The 19,981-nt window shown below is 38.2% G+C and overlaps 1 protein-coding gene across 5 annotated transcripts in view; it reads right to left on the minus strand.

The window, feature by feature from the left end:
- Positions 1-19,981, minus strand: part of ARHGAP20 (Rho GTPase activating protein 20) — a 128,145-nt gene that overhangs the window by 89,610 nt on the left and 18,554 nt on the right. For all 5 annotated transcript variants that reach the window (XM_035008892.1, XM_035008888.1, XM_035008891.1 and 2 more), the window contains one exon: positions 19,575-19,657. In XM_035008892.1, the coding sequence (XP_034864783.1) occupies positions 19,575-19,657 (83 nt within the window). The remainder of the gene's footprint in view (positions 1-19,574; positions 19,658-19,981) is intronic.

Raw genomic sequence — 19,981 nt, forward strand, 5'->3', positions numbered from 1 at the left:
TCTTTGAAAGAATTAACAAGATTGATAAACCCCTGGCCAGACTTATCCAAAAGAAAAGAGAAATGACCCAAATCAACAAAATCATGAATGAAAGAGGAGAGATCACAACCAACACCAAAGAAATACAATTATAAGAACATATTATGAGCAACTCTATGCCAGCAAATTAGATAACCTGGAAGAAATGGATGCATTCCTAGAGATGTATTAACTACCAAAACTGAATCAGGAAGAAATAGAAAACCTGAATAGACCTATAACCACTAAGGAAATTGAAGCAGTCATCAGAAATCTCCCATCAAACGAAAAGTTCAGGGCCAGATGGCTTCCCAGGGGAATTCTACCAAACATTTCAAGAAGAATTAATACCTATTCTTCTGAAACTGTTCCAAAAATAGAAACGGAAGGAAAACTTCCAAACTCACTTTATGAGGCCACCATTACCTTGATCCCAAAACCAGACAAAGACCCCATCAAAAAGGAGAATTACAGGGCTCCTGGGTGGCTCAGTTGGTTAAGCGACTGCCTTCGGCTCAGGTCATGACCCTGGGGTCCTGGGATTGAGTCCCGCATCGGGCTCCCTGCTCAGCGGGGAGTATGCTTCTCCCTCTGACCTTCCCCCTCCTCGTGCTCTCCCTCCCATTCTCTCTCTCAAATAAATAAATAAAATCTTTAAAAACAAAAAACAAAATGTTTCTTTAAAAAAAAAAAAAAGGAGAATTACAGATCAATATCCCTGATGAACATGGATGCAAAAATTCTCACCAAAATACTAGCCAATAGGATCCAACAGTACATTAAAAGGATTATTCACCATGACCAAGTGGGATTTATCCCTGGGCTGCAAGGTTGGTTCAACATCCGCAAATCAATCAACGTGATACAATACATTAACAAAAGAACAAGAATCATATGATCCTCTCAATAGGTGCAGAAAAAGCTTTTGACAAAGTACAGCATCCTTTCTTGATCAAAACTCTTCAGAGTATAGGCATAGAGGGTACATACCTCAATATCATAAAAGCCATCTATGAAAAACCCATAGCAAATATTTTCAATGGGGAAAAACTGAGAGTTTTCCCCCTAAGGTCAGGAACGCGGCAGGGATGTCCACTATCACCACTGCTATTCAACATAGTATTAGAAGTCCTAGCCACAGCAATAAGACAACAAAAAGAAATAAAAGACATCCGAGTCGGCAAAGAAGTCAAACTCTCACTCTTTGCAGATGATATACTTTATGTGGAAAACCCAAAAGACTCCACCCCAAAACTGCTGGAACTCATACAGGAATTCAGTAAAGTGGCAGGATATAAAATCAATGCACAGAAATCAGTGGCATTCCTATACACCACCACCAGGACAGAAGAAAGAGAAATGAAGGAGTCGATCTCATTTACAATTGCACCCAAAACCATCATATACCTAGGAATAAATCTAACCAAAGAGGCAAAGGATCTGTACTCAGAAAACTATAAAGTACTCATGAAATAAATTGAGGAAGACACAAAGAAATGAAAAAACGTTCCATGCTCATGGATTGGAAGAACAAATATTGTGAAGATGTCAATGCTACCTAGAGCAATCTACACATTGAATGCAATCGCTATCAAAATACCATCCACTTTTTTCAAAGAAATGGAACAAATAATCCTAAAATTTGTATGGAACCAGAAAAGACTCCGAATAGCCAGATGCATGTTGAAAAAGAAAAGCAAAGCTGGCGGCATCACAATTCCAGACTTCCAGCTCCATTACAAAGCTGTCATCATCAAGACAGCATGGTACTGGCACAAAAACAGACACATAGATCAATGGAACAGAATAGAGAGCCCAGAAACGGACCCTCAACTCTATGGTCAACTAATCTTTGACAAAGCAGGATGTCCAATGGAAAAAAGGACAGTCTCTTTAACAAATGGTGTTGGGAAAATTGGACAGCCACATGCAGAAGAATGAAACTGGACCATTTCCTTACACCAGACACAAAATAGACTCCAAATGGTTCAAAGACCTCAATGTGAGACAAGAGCCCATCAAGATCCTAAAGGAGAACACAGGCAGCAACCTCTTTGACCTCAGCCGCAGCAACTTCTTCCTAGAAACATCACCAAAGGCAAGGGAAGCAAGGGCAAAAATGAACTACTGGGACTTCATCAAGATAAAAAGCTTTTGCACAGCAAAAAGAAACAGTCAACAAAACCAAAAGACAACCAACAGAATGGGAGAAGATATTTGCAAATGACATATCAGATAAAGGGCTAGTATCCAAAATCTATAAAGAATTTATCAAACTCAACACCCAAAGAACAAATAATCCAATCAAGAAATGGGCAGAAAACATGAACAGACATTTTTCCAAAGAAGACATCCAAATGGCCAACAGACACATGAAAAAGTGCTCAACATCGCTCGGCATCAGGGAAATCCAAATCAAAACCTCAATGAGATACCACCTCACACCAGTCAGAATGGCTAAAATTAACAAGTCAGGAAATGACAGATGTTGGCAGGGATGTGGAGAAAGGGGAACCCTCCTAACTGTTGGTGGGAATGCAAGCTGGTGCAGCCACTCTGGAAAACAGTGTGGAGGTTCCTCAAAAAGTTGAAAATAGAGCTACCATATGATCCAGCAATTGCACTACTGGGTATTTACCCCAAAGATACAAATGTAGGGATCCGAAGGGTTACGTGCACCCCGATGTTTATAGCAGCCATGTCCACAATAGCCAAACTGTGGAAAAAGCCAAGATGTCCATCGACAGATGAATGGATAAAGAAGAAGTGGTATATATATACAATGGAGTATTATGCAGCCATCAAAAGGAATGAGATCTTGCCATTTGCAACGACGTGGATGGAACTGGAGGGTATTATGCTGAGTGAAATAAGTCAAACAAAGAAAGTCATGTATCATATGACCTCACTGATATGAGGAATTCTTAATCTCAGGAAACAAACTGAGGGTTGCTGGAGTGGGGGGTGGGATGGGAGGGATGGGATATCTGGGTGATAGACACTGGGGAGGGTATGTGCTCTGCTAAGCGCTGTGAATTGTGCAAGACTGTTGAATCTCAGATCTGTACCTCTGAAACAAATAATGCAATATATATTAAGAAAAAAAAAGAAGATAGCAGGAGGGGAAGAATGAAGGGGGGAAATCAGAGGGGGAGACAAACCATGAGATACGACGGACTCTGAAAAACAAACTGAGGGTTCTAGAAGGGAGGGGGCTGGGAGGATGGGTTGGCCTGGTGATGGGTATTAAGGAGGGCATGTTCTGCATGGAGCACTGGGTGTTATGCACAATGAATCATGGAACACTACATCAAGAACTAATGATGTAATGTAGGGTGATTAACATAACAATAAAAAAATTTTTTAAAAAAGTGAACTTTTGGGACTTCATCAAGATAAAAAGCTTCTGCACAGCAAAGGAAACAGTCAACAAAACTAAGAGGCAACCCATGGAATGGGAGAAGATATTTGCAAATGACATTATGGGTAAAGGACTAGTATCCAAGCTCTATAAAGAACTTCTCAAACTCAACACCCAAAAAACAAATAATCCAGTCAATAAATGGGCAGAAGACATGAACAGACACTTCTCCAAAGAAGACATACAAATGACTAACAGACACATGAAAAAATGTTCATCATCATTAGCCATCAGGGAAATACAAATCAAAACCACAATGAGATACCACCTCATGCCAAATAGAATGGCAGGAAACAACAAGTGTTGGCGAGGATGCAGAGAAAGGGGAACCCTCTTACACTGTTAGTGGGAATGCAGCTGGCACAGTCACTCTGGAAAACAGTATGGAGGTTCCTCCAGATGTTAAAAATAGAGCTACCCTATGACCCAGCAATTGCACTACTAGGTATTTACCCCAAAGATACAGACGTAGTGAAAAGAAGGGCCATATGCACCCCAATGTTCATAGCAGCAATATCCACAATAACCAAACTGTGGAAGGAACCAAGATTCTCTTCAACAGATGCATGCATAAAGAAGATGTGGTTAACATATACAATGGAATATTATTCCTCAGCCGTCAGAAAGGATGAATACCCACCATTTGCATCGACATGGATGCAACTGGAAGGTGTTAGGCTAAGTGAAATAAGTCAAGCAGAGAAAGACAATTATCATATGGTTTCACTCATATGTGGGATATAAGGAATAGCGCAAAGACCACAGGGGAAGGGAGGGAAAAATGAATGGGAAGAAGTCAGAGAGGGAGACAAACCATGAGAGACTCTGGACTCCCGGAAACAAACTGAGGGTTGCTGAAGGGAGGTGGGTGGGGGGATGGGGTAACAGGACAATAGGTATTAAGGAGGGCACGTGTGGTGATGAGCACTGGGTGTTATATACAACTAATGAATCGTTGAACACTACATCAAAAACTAATGAGGTATTATATATTGGCTAATTGAACATAATAAAAAATTAATTAAGTAATTAAAATTTAAATTGCCAGTGTTTCGTAGCTACCATAATGGGCAGCATAGATCTGGAATTTATAAAGAATACTTAAAATTCAACAGTAAGACAAAAAAAAAAAACAAAAACCCTCAACATGAATAAGTGATGTGAACTGACACTTTACCAAAGATGATATATGGATGCCAAATAAACCCATGAAAAGATGCTCAACTTCATTAGTAATCAGGAAAATACAAATTAAAACCACAAAGAGGTATAACACACATACAAGAATGACTAAAATTTTTAAAAGATGACCATACTCAGTGTGGGTGAAGATGTGGAACTGTAACTTCCATATACTGCTACTGGGAATATAAAATGGTATAACCACTTTGGAAAACACTTTGGCAGTTTCTTAATACATCTACCATACAACCCGGAGATTCTAATTCTTGGTACTTCCCAAACAATAAAAACATATGAAGTAAAAGTACACACAAATGCTGTACATGAATGTACAAAGCAGCTTTATTTTTAATCTCAAAATTGTCAAAAACCCTACCAGTAGGTAAAAGGGATAAACAATTTGTGGTATACCCAACACAGTACAATACTGCTCAGCAATAAAAAGTAACATGGTATATTTATACGAAATTCTCAGAAATGCAAACTAACCTATAGTGACATCAAACAGATCACTGATCGCCTGAGGACAGGTTGGTAGGGTAGCATGAAAAAAAGAATCACAAAGGCACATGAGGAATCTTTTGGAGGTTATGAAAATGTTCATTATCTTGATTGTAGTGGTGGTTTCATGGACATAATATGTAAAAATTCATCAAACTGCATACTTTAAATATGAGTACTTTACTGATAATTACAATAAATCTTTAAAAAACAACAAAAAAATCGATGAAATAAAAAATGAACACACAATGGGGAAAAGCAACAAAACCAAAAGCTGGTTCTTTGAAAAGATAAATAAAACTGATGCATCTCTAACTAGACTGATCTAGGAAAAAAGAAGAATTCAGAAATTACTAATATCAAGAATGAAAGAAATAGGGATGCTTGGGTGGCTCAGTTGTTAAGCATCTGCCTTTGGCTCAGGTCATGATCCCAGGGTCCTGGGATCAAGCCCTGTGTTGGGCGCCCTGCTCAGCGGGAAGCCTGCTTCTCCCTCTCTCACTCCCCCTGCCTTGTATTCCCTCTCTCGCTGTCTCTCTCTGTCAAATAAATAAATAAAATCTTAAAAAAAAGAAAAAAGAAAGAAAGAACTGTAATGACAGTTCTTACAGATACTAAAAACAAAAAATATTATGAATAACTTTGTGGTGATTAAGTTGACAACTGGGATGAAGTGTACACATTCCTTGAAATAAACAAATTACCAAAACTAACTCAAGAAGGAACGTTTTGTCTCTGTTAAACATATTAAAATCATAATTTAAAACCTTTCCAGAAAAAAACCCCTCAAACCCTAGATAACTTTACTAGTGAATTCTACCAAGCATTTTAGGAGGAAATACTGGCCATTCCCTTATACACCCTTCTGGAAGGAGGAGGGAACACTGCCCAGATCATTTTATGAGGCCACCATTATCCTGGTGCCCAAACCAGACAAAGATAGTACAGGAAAACTGCAGCCCTATCCCTAATGTATATGGACTGCAAATACTTTATAAATCCACACATAACCCCATTCTAACTGTAAGAAAACATCAGACAAACCCAAAATAAGGACATTCTACTAAATGCCTCAAAAATGTCAAAGGTCATCAAAAACAAGAAAGGTCTGAGAAACTGTCATAGTCTAGAGGAGCTTAAGGAAGATATAATGACTAAATCTAATACTGTACTTGGGATGAGATCCTGGGATAGAAAAAAGGACATTAGGTAAAAATCTGATAAGTATAACCGTCAGTTAATAACAAGGTATTAATACTGGTTCATTAGTTGTGACAAAGGTACTACAGTATTTTGAGATGTTAACAAGGTACAATGGTTGATGGTACCCAGAAACTCTGTAAGATTCTTGCAACTTTTCTATAAATCTAAATCTATTCTAAAATAAAAGTTTATTTAAAAAATACTGTAATTCACTATATTAAGACTAAAAAAAGAAAGCAACAACAACATATGATCATTTCAAAGTTGCGTGAGAAGTGTTTGACAAAATTCAATACCCATACATGACAAAACACTAAAAAACTGGAATTAAAAGGTAATTCCTCAATACTGGAAATCTACAAAAAGACTCTATAGCTAGCTAATATCATATGTTGGAGATAAAAGTAGCAGAATCATTTCAGAGCAATTCTATCACTTTCATTTAAAGTGATGATCTCTCATTTGTCCACATGAAATTACAACAGACAGAATCTAATGGCCACAAAGAGATTATAATAGTAATAATGAAGTTTCATAAACCTAGCTTCTAGAAATGTTCTTTATCTTATGAGATAGCAAATTCTCAAAATTGAAATGATTTTATTGAGGCAGTATATAGTATGTTGGGTAAGGTCACAAATTGTAACATCATAGAGAAATAAATTTTTTTTTTAAAGATTTTATTTATTTATTTGAGAGAAAGAATGAGAGAGACAGAGAGAGCACATGAGAGGGGGGAGGGTCAGAGGGAGAAGCAGACCCCCTGCTGAGCAAGGAGCCCGATATGGGACTCGATCCCGGGACTCCAGGATCATGACCTGAGCCGAAGGCAGTCGCTTAACCAACTGAGCCACCCAGGCGCCCTGAGAAATAAATTTAAATTTCAACTCTTTTACTTGACAGCTGAGAGGCTTAAGCTAAATTATTTTAAATTTCTAAGATTAAAAATCTTTACTATAAAATGAAAAAGTCATTTAAAAATATATACACAAAATACTTAACTAGGAACCTGGTAAATGGTAAGCATTCAATTTAAATTAGAGCTTTTATTAGTACTGCCAACATTAACACATTGTCCTACACCATTAAAATTCACCATGTTGAAAATTTGCTCAATTAGCCAATCTGTTAATGTCACCATATTTATCCAGTCTTCAAAAGCTAGAAACTTCATTCTTAATTCCTTCTTCTTTATATCCAAATTTGATTCTCACTCTCTAAATTTTTCCCCTTCACCGTATAAGCTCTTCATTATCATTTGCCTGAATTATTTTCACCTGTCTCCTAAATAGTCTACCTGCCTCAACCATCTCTCTTCCAATCAATTCTTTGTTAGGGCTGTCTTTCAAAAACAAAAATTAAATCAAACCACTAATTCTGATTTTCTTGATTATTGCTCTACTACCTAGAAATCCAAAGTACTCAGCCTGACAAAGGCAATTCCCATTCTGGTCTTTGTTTTGCTACCCTCATCACCTGTCACTCCTTCCTAAAAACTCTGAACTCTAATTTATATTCTCATTAGTAGAAATTATGTCACCTGTTCCCTCTGCTAAGAAACTCCTATACATCCATCAAACCCCAGCATAGACAGTATCACCTCTGTGACACTTTCCCTCAAGGCCTAAGGCAGTTGCTTTGTTGTTTTATTTCTACCTTCATTATAGCACTTATAGGCTATTAAAGTAATTTATTTCTGACATTTTTTTCCTTATCTACTTGATTGTGAGCTCCCTGAAGGCTAGTATAGAAAAACTCTTATCTAGTAAGAGTGCCTCCCTCATGGTGGACAGTCTGAATAAATGACAACATTTTTGTAGGAAAAAGCTGAGATGTCAGAAATAAAACATATACGTTACAACTTCCAAAAACTTAGCATATTTAACTCCATACTTCATGTTATAAGTTAAAGCAAATCCATAGAATTTTATTTATTTTCAATATATTTACATAGACAACACATAAATACAGCAGGTAGAGAATATTTCTACCATACACAGCATCAGATATGATGTTGATGATTCAATCATAAAATGATGTACATAAACTTGGAAGTCTAATGACAGAAAAAGGTATCAAGAGGGATATCCATGAATACAGATCAAAATTTCATTTTTACCTCCCTGCATTTTTCAGATTTTCTAAAACACACATGTCTAACTTTCTAACAGCTATGTTTTTAAAGAACAAACAAAAACTAGATACTCCAGAAAGCCATAGTTATCAAAAAAGTTAGGATTATTAAATCTCTTAAAAGTTAATTTATAGAGTATGCATCACAGAAATCTCCTAAAGGGCCATGCTTGTAGAAATTATTTTTTCCCCCAAAACAGACGGGTTAGTTTCAATGAAGGACAAAAAAAAAAGCAACCAAAACCAAGGTATAAATAAAAAATAGAGTGAACAACTGAAGCTAGGTTGGTCTTCAATTATCCAGATGTTTCAGGTTCAAGTGCTTTGGGGGCCTCACAAGCCTCAAATTACTGCCACAATCCTGTGTTTTGCTTTGTATATATATGCACATAATATTAAGAATACTGTTTGGCAATACATAAAGAACTCTTACAACTCATTAATAAAAAGACAAGTAACCCAATTAAAAATGTCTAAGTTTTAAATAGAATATTTCCCCCAAAAGATACAAATGGCAAGTAAACACATGAAAAGATGCTCAACATCATAACGCAATGAGAACCAGGAAGAGGCGCCTCTTTGCTCTGGCTGAGAGAGCTATAGTCAAAATGCCAGAAAATAACAAGGGCTGTCAAGGGCGTGGAAAAAGCAGAGCCCTTATGTGTTGCTGGCGGGAGTACGATGGTGCAGCTGTGTTGGAAAACGAGTTTGGCAGTTCCTTAAAAAGCTAAACACAGAGTTATCACATGACCCAGCAATTCCACCCTAGATATACATCCAAGAGAAATGAAACATACATCCGCACAAAAACTTGTATATGAATTTTCACAGCAGCATTATTCGTAATAGCTAAAAAATTGAAAATACCCAAATGTCCATCAACGAGCAAATAAACAAAATGTGGTGTATCTATCCACCTAATGAAATATTATTTCACAATTAAAAGTAATGAAGTACTAATTCAAGGTACAACATGGAAGAACCCTGAAAACATTATGCTAACTGGAAGAAGCCAGTCAAAAAAGACCACATAGTGCATGCCGGCATTTATGTGAAATGTCTAGAAGAGATAAAGCTGTAGGAACAGAAAAGAGAAGAGTGGCTGCTTAGTACTGGAGACAGGGGAAGAAGGGACATGGGAGATAAAGAGGAAGGACAGCTCATGGCTATGGGGTTTCTTCTAGGAGGGATGAGAATGCTTTAAGTCTGTGGTAATAGAGGGTGCCTGGATGGCTGCAGTTAGTTAAGCATCCGACTCTTGGTTTTGGCTCAGGTCATGATCTTGCAGTAGCGGATGGTGCCCTGTGTCCACCTCACTGCTCAGCAGGGATTCTGCTTCAGATTCTCTCTCCTCCTCCCTCTGCTCCTCCCATCACTTGTGCCCACGCGCGCTCTCTCTCTCAAATAAATAAATAAAATCTTAAAAAAAGAAGACTGTGGTACTAGCTGCACAATTCTGTGAATATTTTTAAAACAACTGAATTGTATACTTTAAATGGATGACTTATATGGTATAAACTGTATCTCAATAAAGCTGTTTAAAGAAAGAATGTCTTCTGGCCCCTTTTCCAACAAATTATGTGATCTGGAAAGTGAGCATTTTCATTGACAAATGAAAACAGTATCTGTTTCCATCTTTCCACTTCTAGTTATGAGAATACATAAAAGGTACATGGGAGAAACACTCTAGAAAGCTAGTTTAATAAACTGAAGACGACTACTGGCTATCTATCGCTGCCTAACAGATTACCCCAAACATCGCAGCTTAAACCAACATTTATTATCTCACACAGTTTCTAATGGTCAGGAACCAAGGAGTGGCTTAGCTGGCTGGGCCTGGCTCAGATCACTTACGAGGCTGCAGTCAGGCGAGGGCTGTGATCTCCGAAAACTTGACTGGGGTTGGAAAACCCAATCCCAAGCTCATTCCTATGGCTGTTGGTTGGAGGCTTCAGTTCCTCCCCTATAGGCATCTCCATAGGACTGCTCAGGACATGGTTTCCCACAGAACAAGTCATCAGAGAGACAGACAGAGTATGACAATTAAGACAGAGGCTCAGCCTTAATCTTAAAAGTGATACACCAACATTTTTGCAATATTCTACTGGTTACACAGATCACTTCTGATTAGTGTGGGAGGGGATTAGACAAGAGCGTGAATACCAGGAGGTGGGAATCACTGGGGCCCTTATGGAGGCTGGTACCAAATGACATTAGAATGATAAACAGCAAATGCTTGACCTTGGCAACAAAAGAGGACAGAAGGGATACATAGTCCTTAGCAGCGTGACAGACACACTCCTGGGGATGTAAGAGTTGCGATAAAAAGGTTTGCAAGGAGCATTCATACCATTGTCCATTCTCCATGTGGTGAAGCTGCAATTAGCATAAAGAAACAAAACTGTGACGTTGGGGGCTGGAGGAAGAAGTACATAAACGATTTCGTCAACCTCACTCTCCCCTCCTCCCCACCACTGACAGATGAGCAGACAGTCCCTGTTGCAGAAAGGTTAGGTGACTCTACGAAGGTCATCCAGTGACTGAGCAGGAACGAGACCCCATTCTCCGTGTCTTCTCAATACATCAGGAGCTATCCACAGAGAATCGCTGGCAGTGACCCACAGCAGAGGAGACGTAAATGTGCGGGCAGTACTTCACACCCATCAAACACTCAGTCACTCCAGAACTGATAGTTTTTTTTGTGATTTTCTGACGCTGGCTGTGTTACTTTCTCAGGCACTAGTGGACGCTTAGCCCTCTTCCCACTCCAACTGAGAGCTGTCCTACTTAGCTGGGGGAGGAAGGAATCACTCATTCAGCTCAGCTAGTATTACAGAGTTTCTGTTCCATAGCCAGCACTGAACATGCAGATGTGAAGAACAGAAAACACTTGGTCCCTTCACTCACAAGGCAGATACTCAAGTTGAGAAAACAAGACCTACATGTGGAACACTAAGAAATTATACATCATGTGACAGGGCAGAGCAAGGATTTATTTATTTTCAACAGTTTTATTTACCAAAAAACTTACATAATATTACAGTGTGCCAGATACATTACATATCAACTCTCTGAATCCCCTATAAGTTATCCTCATTTTATAGATGAGGAAAGTGAGGCCTTAACAGGTTAAGGAGCTTGTCAAAGTGCTCTCTCCTGGTAAGAAGCAAGGCCAGATTCGACCCAGGTTGGATGGCTGCAGGGCCTGCACTTTCTCAACCACCATACTATGACGCTTCTTGATAATCATGACAGTTATTCTTCCTCCTCCCTCATAAGTTCTTTTTTCAGGGTTCTGAAGGAAAGTCGATAATGGGACTCTAAAGCTCCTCTGAGAAGTCCTAGCTTTCACGCTGCACAGGGGAAGGGAGGCCCCAGCCCAGCATAGTAAGGATGTCTCAGGGCAGTGGCTAGCCCTGTGGACAGGGGTGTGGAAGGGGGAGTCAACATCACCAATAAGGCAATCAGTGCTTCCCTGGTGCCAATATGGGAGATAAGACTGAATCATAACTGCAATTAGCAAATTAAGCAATAGTTGGAAAGAAGAAATTAAATGGATGCATTGTTCTGCAAGTGCAAAAATAATTTAACTCTGCAAAAGTCCACTAGAATGTGGAGAGACTTAATATAATCTAATGATGTCCTCCCAGCATCATGCCAGAGGAAAACAGCACAATACAGCAGGAACAGATGTATCTGATCTTTTTAAAGAACATGAAAAGTAGCTTGAACAGAATAAGGTCATCTGTGGGTCTGGAAAGCTTTTTGCTTAAGAAAGCAATGAGTTACATTTTGGTAAAAATTTGCCAACCTTGCCACCTTATAAAGCAATAGCTGTCTCTTTCCTTTACAACCAAATTTTACAACTTTGGAAAATGTTCCTCACAAGGAAAGAGGAATCTTGCAGGCGGCTGGCGATCTTCATGTATCAAGTTTCTACTTTGTGTTCTTCTGATCACACACCTTGAATTATCTATGGGTCTCTCAATGAAAACCTATGGACACATGGTCCCAAACTGTAGGAAGAGGCCTCCTGCAGAGCTGGCTGGCACAGAGTGCAGCACGATGAGAGGTATCTGCACAGGTTTTCTTCTAAGATAATGTGTCTATATAGCTTATTGTGATTTTGAAAAGGTATTAGGGATTTTTAAAAAATCCCTCTAAAATTCAAAATTTTATTTCAAAGTCTTGTACCAAGAAACTGTATCTAGATACGGAAGGTTTACAGAATTCCAAAAGAAAGTCTAGTAATTGACCTTTCCTATAAATTATATCAAACTGTTACCACAACTATCTTAAGAGTCTTCAGTATGAGAATGGCCTTTATGAGGTCATTCAATTCATTCCAGTTACCATATCTGGAAAGTTCACACTGAACAATCATAGGTAGAGGAGGATTTTCATTGTTATGAAAGTAGATTTGACAACAATCCTCAGTAAACCACTCCAGAGTATAAATGTACTCCTTGCATATGAAAGAATGATGTGTTATCATCTACCTCAGATGAGTACTAAAATGATAATGTTAACAGAAAAAAAGGAAATGAGGTAATGAGAAATTTGTAGAACACAATGGGGGATAGCTTAGGTAAGGCAATGTTAGTGTGCATGCATGCCCGCACGTGTGTGTGTGGGGGGGGAGGGGGGGGTCATGCACAACAGGAGTGAACTGACCAAAAGGAAGCAGAAGCCAGCCAGCAAACAGCTGCTGCCCTAGTTCTCTAACACCTTCTGATGTGGATCTCTCATCCTAGCATCCTTATCTCAAACCGGCCAATTCTCTATGTGTCTCATCTTGACTCATAGCGTTGGCACATACGGCTCTCCTTGAGACCCTTCATCTGGAGGGACCAAGCAAACCAGGTCAATCCTCCGTGTCTCAGGACCTTATTTCCCAGAATCATTCCAAGCATACTTTGAACTTCTGCCTAGGGAGACCTCAAGAGTGGTCAGGGTCTGCCAAGAATAAATCCAAAATGTTCTGAGTTAATCTTGCATCAGGCCAGACCTAGAAATACAATTGTCTTGTAAAATGAATTTAATATTAGAGTCCAGCTAGCTTCTAGACTGCATCTTTCATCCTTTTTATTTCTATCTGCTGTGGTTCTCAGAGAGTCTTTCTAGGAGGATTCTGTACACTTCCACTTCTGTTGTTACTACTGTTACTACTACTAGTAGTAATAATAATAACCTTCATACATAGAGCACTGATTATGTGCTGGTGATGACATTAAGGAATTTACATATATAAGACCCATTTAGTCTTCCTTATAATCTTACAAGATAGGTTATTATCCCTGGTTTAAAAACTTACCCAACATCATAAAGCTAGTAAGGACCAGTATCAGGATTCAAACCTGGCAATCTGGCTCCAGAATCCATGCTGTTAGACATTATATCAAGCCCTTTTGTTTGAATAATGCAAAGAATATACCATCAAAACCAGAGGCCTGCATTTCTAATCCCGTTTCTAAGTCTACAATCAACTGTGTGACCTAGGGCAAGTCTTTGACTCAATTTCCACTTTATAATGAGCCAGGCTCAGTGATTTGCTTCTGGTTATACAATGCTATGATGATGAAGTAGGAGCTTTTCACTAACAAACTTGACTTTGCTGGATGAGTCAGAAGGTTTAAAGCTTGGAAATGAAATATATCTAAGGGAAGGAAAGAGGCAACTAATAATAACTAAGTCAATCTTCTAAGAATTTTCACACTTCATATTTTGTGATACAAGCATTAGATCCATACTTTACAGAGGAAAACACTGAGACTCAGGGATCAGGTGATTTTTCCAAGGTCACACAGACAGGATGGACCGATACATGGGAGCACTGCTAAAGCTCCAGCCCTTCCTGCAGCACCACGATGCTTCCCTGCCTGTCCTTTCAGCAGCAGTGAGCAAAGATCGAAAAGGGAATCTATATAAAGTCCCTAGCACGAAGTCTTGCGAACAGCACATATGCAGTAAATTAATTTGGATGTGGGGATGGAAACAGGTGAATATCAACTTAAAAGTGCTAACACGTTGTAACTTAAAACAAAAGTGGGTACATTTTTGTGTAACTTCTACAGGGTGGGCTGAGTAACTATCAAAACAAGTGAATTTCTGGAGGGAAAGTCTATATGACTTGAATCTATCCCTGAGTAAACAATGAAGAAATACCATGAGAATGCCAATAAATGTGGTATTTCCAGATCGTATGAGTTCGTGGGGTACTTGGCTGCATAAAATAATTTCCTAACAATAACTCAGAGTCACTTTGTCAAAAGGAATCTGCCTTTCTCCCTAGCCAGAATTTCACCAATAATACTGACGAACAAGGAAAGTCTCTCGTGTGTTGACTACCTAAAGGAGGGCAGGAAAGGCAGAATCTTATGAAACTACTAAACTGTGCAAACTTACTAAGTTTCTGTTCTGGTTTGGAAATGGAGTCACTTATTCACTCACCAATTCATCCAACAAATAATAATTGAACACCAGTACGTACAAAATGGAACACGACCCAGATGGTGATGCTAATGCAGTGGGAGGAGTGCTTACGAGGAAAAGCTCCAGAGGCGTGAATGTTATCTATGACGGGTTAGAGGAGTGCCTGAAGGAAGTGACATCTGAGCCAACGCGAGAGCATAGTGTGCTTAGGAAAGTGCAAGGAGTTAAGAATGATTAGAATTCAGAGTATGCATAAGGAAGTCTTTTGAGTGACTGAATTTCATAATTATGTAGCCATAGAACTAGAGGTAGAAGGGTTTTCAGATCAGACAGTAAGTTTGACACTCTATTTTACGTTTAAGGAAACGAAGTCCTCTAATTAGGTACCTAGAGTGTTACCACGAGGACGACTACTACATGAGGTGAGGCTGTTTTCAAATACAGAACTGAACGCTGTTGTGTCTGAGAGTAAGAACCCCTGAATGCAGCCACGTTGGAAAATCACTAACCTTAGTGTGAAGGCCTGTCGTCTGCTATGACACATACTAAAATGCTTAGAGAAATCACAGCTAGCTGATCTGAATGGTATCCACATACAAAAAAGAAAAGTTAAAATCTATAAACCACCCCTTCTTATGTATTGTAAGGGCTGATCCAAGAACACTGGAGATAAAACTTCAACACATACAGTTAACTCATCAATTAACCTAAGTCTTCCCTCTCTTTTAAAACTAGCTCTTGGGTGCCTGGGTGGCTCAGTCGTTAAGCGTCTGCCTTTGGCTCAGGTCATGATCCCAGAGTCCTGGGATCAAGTCCCACATCGGGTTCCCTCCTCGGTGGGAAGCCTGCTCTCCCTCTCCCACTCCCGCTGCTTGTGTTCCTGCTCTCGCTATCTCTGTCTCTGTCAAATAAATAAATAAAATCTTTAAAAAAATAAAATAAAAAAAATAAAACTAGCTCTTGTTCATTAAATTTAATAAAAATTGAGGTGCAACAGCTATTAAATGAAGCCATTCTTTTAAATATCCTGTGGATGTTTGCTAAACTTTGGACAAAAATTTTATCATCATTAATTACTAAGCAACACCTTACTGGGAAACCACAGTAGAAACAGTGACATTCTGTCACAAAGCCAAAATCAAGTAAGGGTACAATACAAGAAATATGCAATGCTATGGTGACTGTGTATTTAATTCAAGAAATATGAAGTGCTAAAGTACTCTATTTCTTTTACAGGTTAGTTCCCATGAAATTACATGTAAAGAAATAGTAAAGATTCTTTTTAGGTACTAGAATTTTATCGTACAAAGTTCTACTTGAAGTAAGTGTGCTATCAGCTTGGATTTAGAAGATTTTCATGTTTCCTGGGTGCAACAGAGAGTAAAGCAAAATTCTTTTTTTTTTAAGATTATTTATTTATTTATTTATTTATTAGAGAGAGAGAGTGCAAGCACATGTGTGAGGGGGTGGGGAGGTACAGAGGGAGAAGGAGAGACAGAATCTCATGCAGACTCAGTGCTGAGCATGGAGCCTGATGCGGGGCTCAATCTCACAACCGTGAGATCAGGGACCTGAGCTGAAATCAAGAGTCGGACACTTAACTGACCAAGCCACCCAGGTTTCCCTAAAAGCACTCTTTTAAAAAAGGGATTCTTTTGTAGCTTGTCATAGTGGTTCTCCACCAAGGGGGTATTGGAATCAACCATGAAGAGTTTGACAATTATGCAGCTGTCTGGATCCCACTGCAGAACACTAACTAGAAAACTTTGGAAACCACCAGACTAGAAGAACTTTATGGTTCTTTCCAATCCAGAGATAACATTACATACAAAAACCTTGTACACATTCAACACCCAACAGCTTTCTTTTTGTACACATTAACTGCCCAACACTACACAGAGTAAAAGGACTATTTCTGTATGATAGATGAAGGCCCTGTTCCCCTGCGCTATGCATTCACTTTACTGACCTGGAGAAACTCATAAGAAATAAATTGAAGATTAAAACATATACAACTTCGGGCGCCTGGGTGGCTCAGTCGGTTAAGCGACTGCCTTTGGCTCAGGTCATGATCCTGGAGTCCCGGGATCGAGTCCCGCATCGGGCTCCCTGCTCAGCCGGGATTCTGCTTCTCCCTCTGACCCTCCTCCCTCTCGTGCTCTCTGTCTCTCATTCTCTCTCGCAAATAAATAAATAAAATCTTTAAAAAAAAACAAAACATATACAACTTCAACTTAAATATACTTTTTTCCTCTGGTTATTTTGACACAAGTCCATCATATTTCATTATTTCTGAGGCAGAAATTTGGGGAACTGGCTTTAAGGTAAGCCCTAATTATTGCAGAGGTAATGGGAAGGCAGGAATGGGGAAGGACATGGCTGTGTATTAGTACATTGGTTTTCTGACTCACAACAATCCCGGTAAGGTGGGTAAGTGTTGTCAGTGTTACAGACCTGGTACTTCATCTGCCTTCTCAACCTTATTAGACCCAATTCCCCAGTGTAACACTCACATCTACACATATGTATTCATTTCCATTCCTGCTTTTCTACCCTGAAATGAAATTCACAGATATTTAACAGAATTTCAAAAGTATCAATAAAATGCCCTAACAGTAATACAAAGGAAAATAAAAGTAATTAATAAATTATGTATTTCAATAGGTGTATGCTCCTGATTGACTATACTAAAAGACAATGAAGTAGTCAGATGCTTACACTACTTATAATTCATATATTTAAATTTAAGAGACGTTGGATAGTAAGAAACTGTAACACACAAGTACAGGAAAATGAAATAAAGTCAAACGATTTTCTGAAATGATCCCAAATAATATAAAGTACTATTATCTTTTGATATGCAAGCTAGTGGCATTTCTGGAAAATTTAGTGTTTATTAAGACAAAAGTATATAAAAATACTTTGTCTTTATATATAAAACAGAGTTAGGTTATAGGCAGAGACAATCAGATAAAGTTTTTCAGCTCCCTTCACAAACATGCCATGCATGAGACCCTCAAAGCCATGTAGGTACCCCACAATTCTTTGATGTGCAAGATACCCTGTGCATTACATGATGTCTACCATCTCTGGCCATTGCCCACTAAATCGCTGAGATAAACTCAAATGCTCTACAAAATTCCAAACTTTCAAACATGAACTTTAAGTATCAACATGCATACTATTACAGATTCTCACAGGCTTGGGAGTAAGTGGGCCACTACTGACCCCTGATCTTGGGCTAAAGATTCTCTGATATAAGGGCTACTTATAATTGAAAAGCCTAGGACACATCTATCCTAGAAGCTTCCAATAAGAAATTATACCCAAAACTGTTTTTTAAAAGTAGATAATAAAAAGACAAAAAAAAAAAAAGTAGATAATAAAGCTATTTATATATATATATACACAGTTGTACTAATAATTCTGCCTCTTCTACCTCCCCCCAAAAATACTTATAACTTTTCTAGATAATCAAGGTCAAACTGTGAAAATATTACCATTCTCTTTTTTCCACACTAATGCAAAGATACATTAAAGCAAATAACCCAGAAGTCATTTATATAGACAGTCAAATGTATTATTTATTTGGAAGAAGAGTATCTTCCTAATTAAGTTTTGATTAGGCATCTATTAAAAGTAATTTACATTTCCTGATCTGATCAACCCAGTGCCTAAAGTATGTGTCTTCTAGGGGCAGGTGGGGGAGCTGCCTGAGTCTGAGAACATGCTGAGTACTAAGACAGTGACCAAAGTATTTTGGAAGTTTCACTAATTGGGATTTGGTTCTATAATTTATTTTTGGCACTGAAAAAAAAAAAAAACCCACCATACCTTCATACAGATTTTATATTAAATTAGCACATTATTCATAGAAATACCAGGTATACCCTCATTTTAAGTAAAGGTGATAAGGACTTCAGTTTATATAAAAGGATTCACAGATTAGAGGAAAATCATCACAGGATTCCTTTGAACATAAAAACTCCTCCTGGTTAAAGTGCCATTTAAAAATTAATGAATAAGTTAATGACTGAATATTCATTCAATTTTTACATATTATGAAAGACTTGCTTAAAATGTCTATTGAAATGGGATTTAGTCTTAATAGGTGAAATAGTCATTTCCATAGTGAGTTAACTTGTTTTCCACTTCAAATTCTAAAGATTAATTCACAAATTAATTTAATAATGCATACAAGAAATCAGTATTCCATTTTTTATAACCTCAATTTGGTTATCTTTCTTCATATCTAAAATTGGTAAAAATTTTCCTCATGCCCAGGCACAGGTATCAACTTATGATAAAAAATAAGGTAAGGTTTGTGCATAACCAAGATACGTGGTGGTTAAAATAACTCATCTTTTAGTATTCTGATTGCTACTTGTTTCTATAAATAAACTTCAGCAATATGTGTAGCCTGCACATTTGTGTACTAAGTGATAGGAGATTTTTGAATTAGTTTTAAAGCAACTGATCACACAGAACAGCTCTAAAAGGCTTTGAGTCACATAAAACACAGAACTTATTAAATATTATTTTTTTTCAGCACAGAAGCCATATTTTCTATTATTAAACAGAGAATTTTGATGCTGATAAAAAACAAACAAAAAAAATCTCACACATAAAAAAAATAAAAAAACATAGCACATACCAAATGTGTAATGCAAGGCTATTCACTTACTTGGTACTGGGCTTTTTTTGTAGGGCTTTATCCAGGATAAGAGATGGGGCACTCCTCCTCCTTTCTGCTAGTGTTTTCATTTTCTGTTGAGAAAAAAGAAAATTAAAATGAAGACCATGTGACTTGTAAAGCCAGTAAATGCCAACTTTCAAACCAATTTAGCAAATTTTGTATTGCCTATCCTGGCCTCTCGAAGAGTCTGCAATCTCATTGTAGAGATAAAATAACATCTTAACTAAGATAGTAAGTGTCAAAAAGTGGTAGAGGCTTTAAATATTTTTTTTTTTAAAGATTTTATTTATTTATTTCAGAGAGAGAGAATGAGAGAGAGCACATGAGAGGGAGGAGGGGCAGAGGGAGAAGCAGGCTCCCTGCCGAGCAGGGAGCCCGATGCGGGACTCGATCCT

The sequence above is a fragment of the Mirounga leonina genome, unplaced genomic scaffold (genome assembly GCF_011800145.1).
Source record: "Mirounga leonina isolate KUSES-001 unplaced genomic scaffold, KU_Mleo_1.0 Mir_153, whole genome shotgun sequence".
Classification (NCBI taxonomy): Eukaryota; Metazoa; Chordata; class Mammalia; order Carnivora; family Phocidae; genus Mirounga; species Mirounga leonina.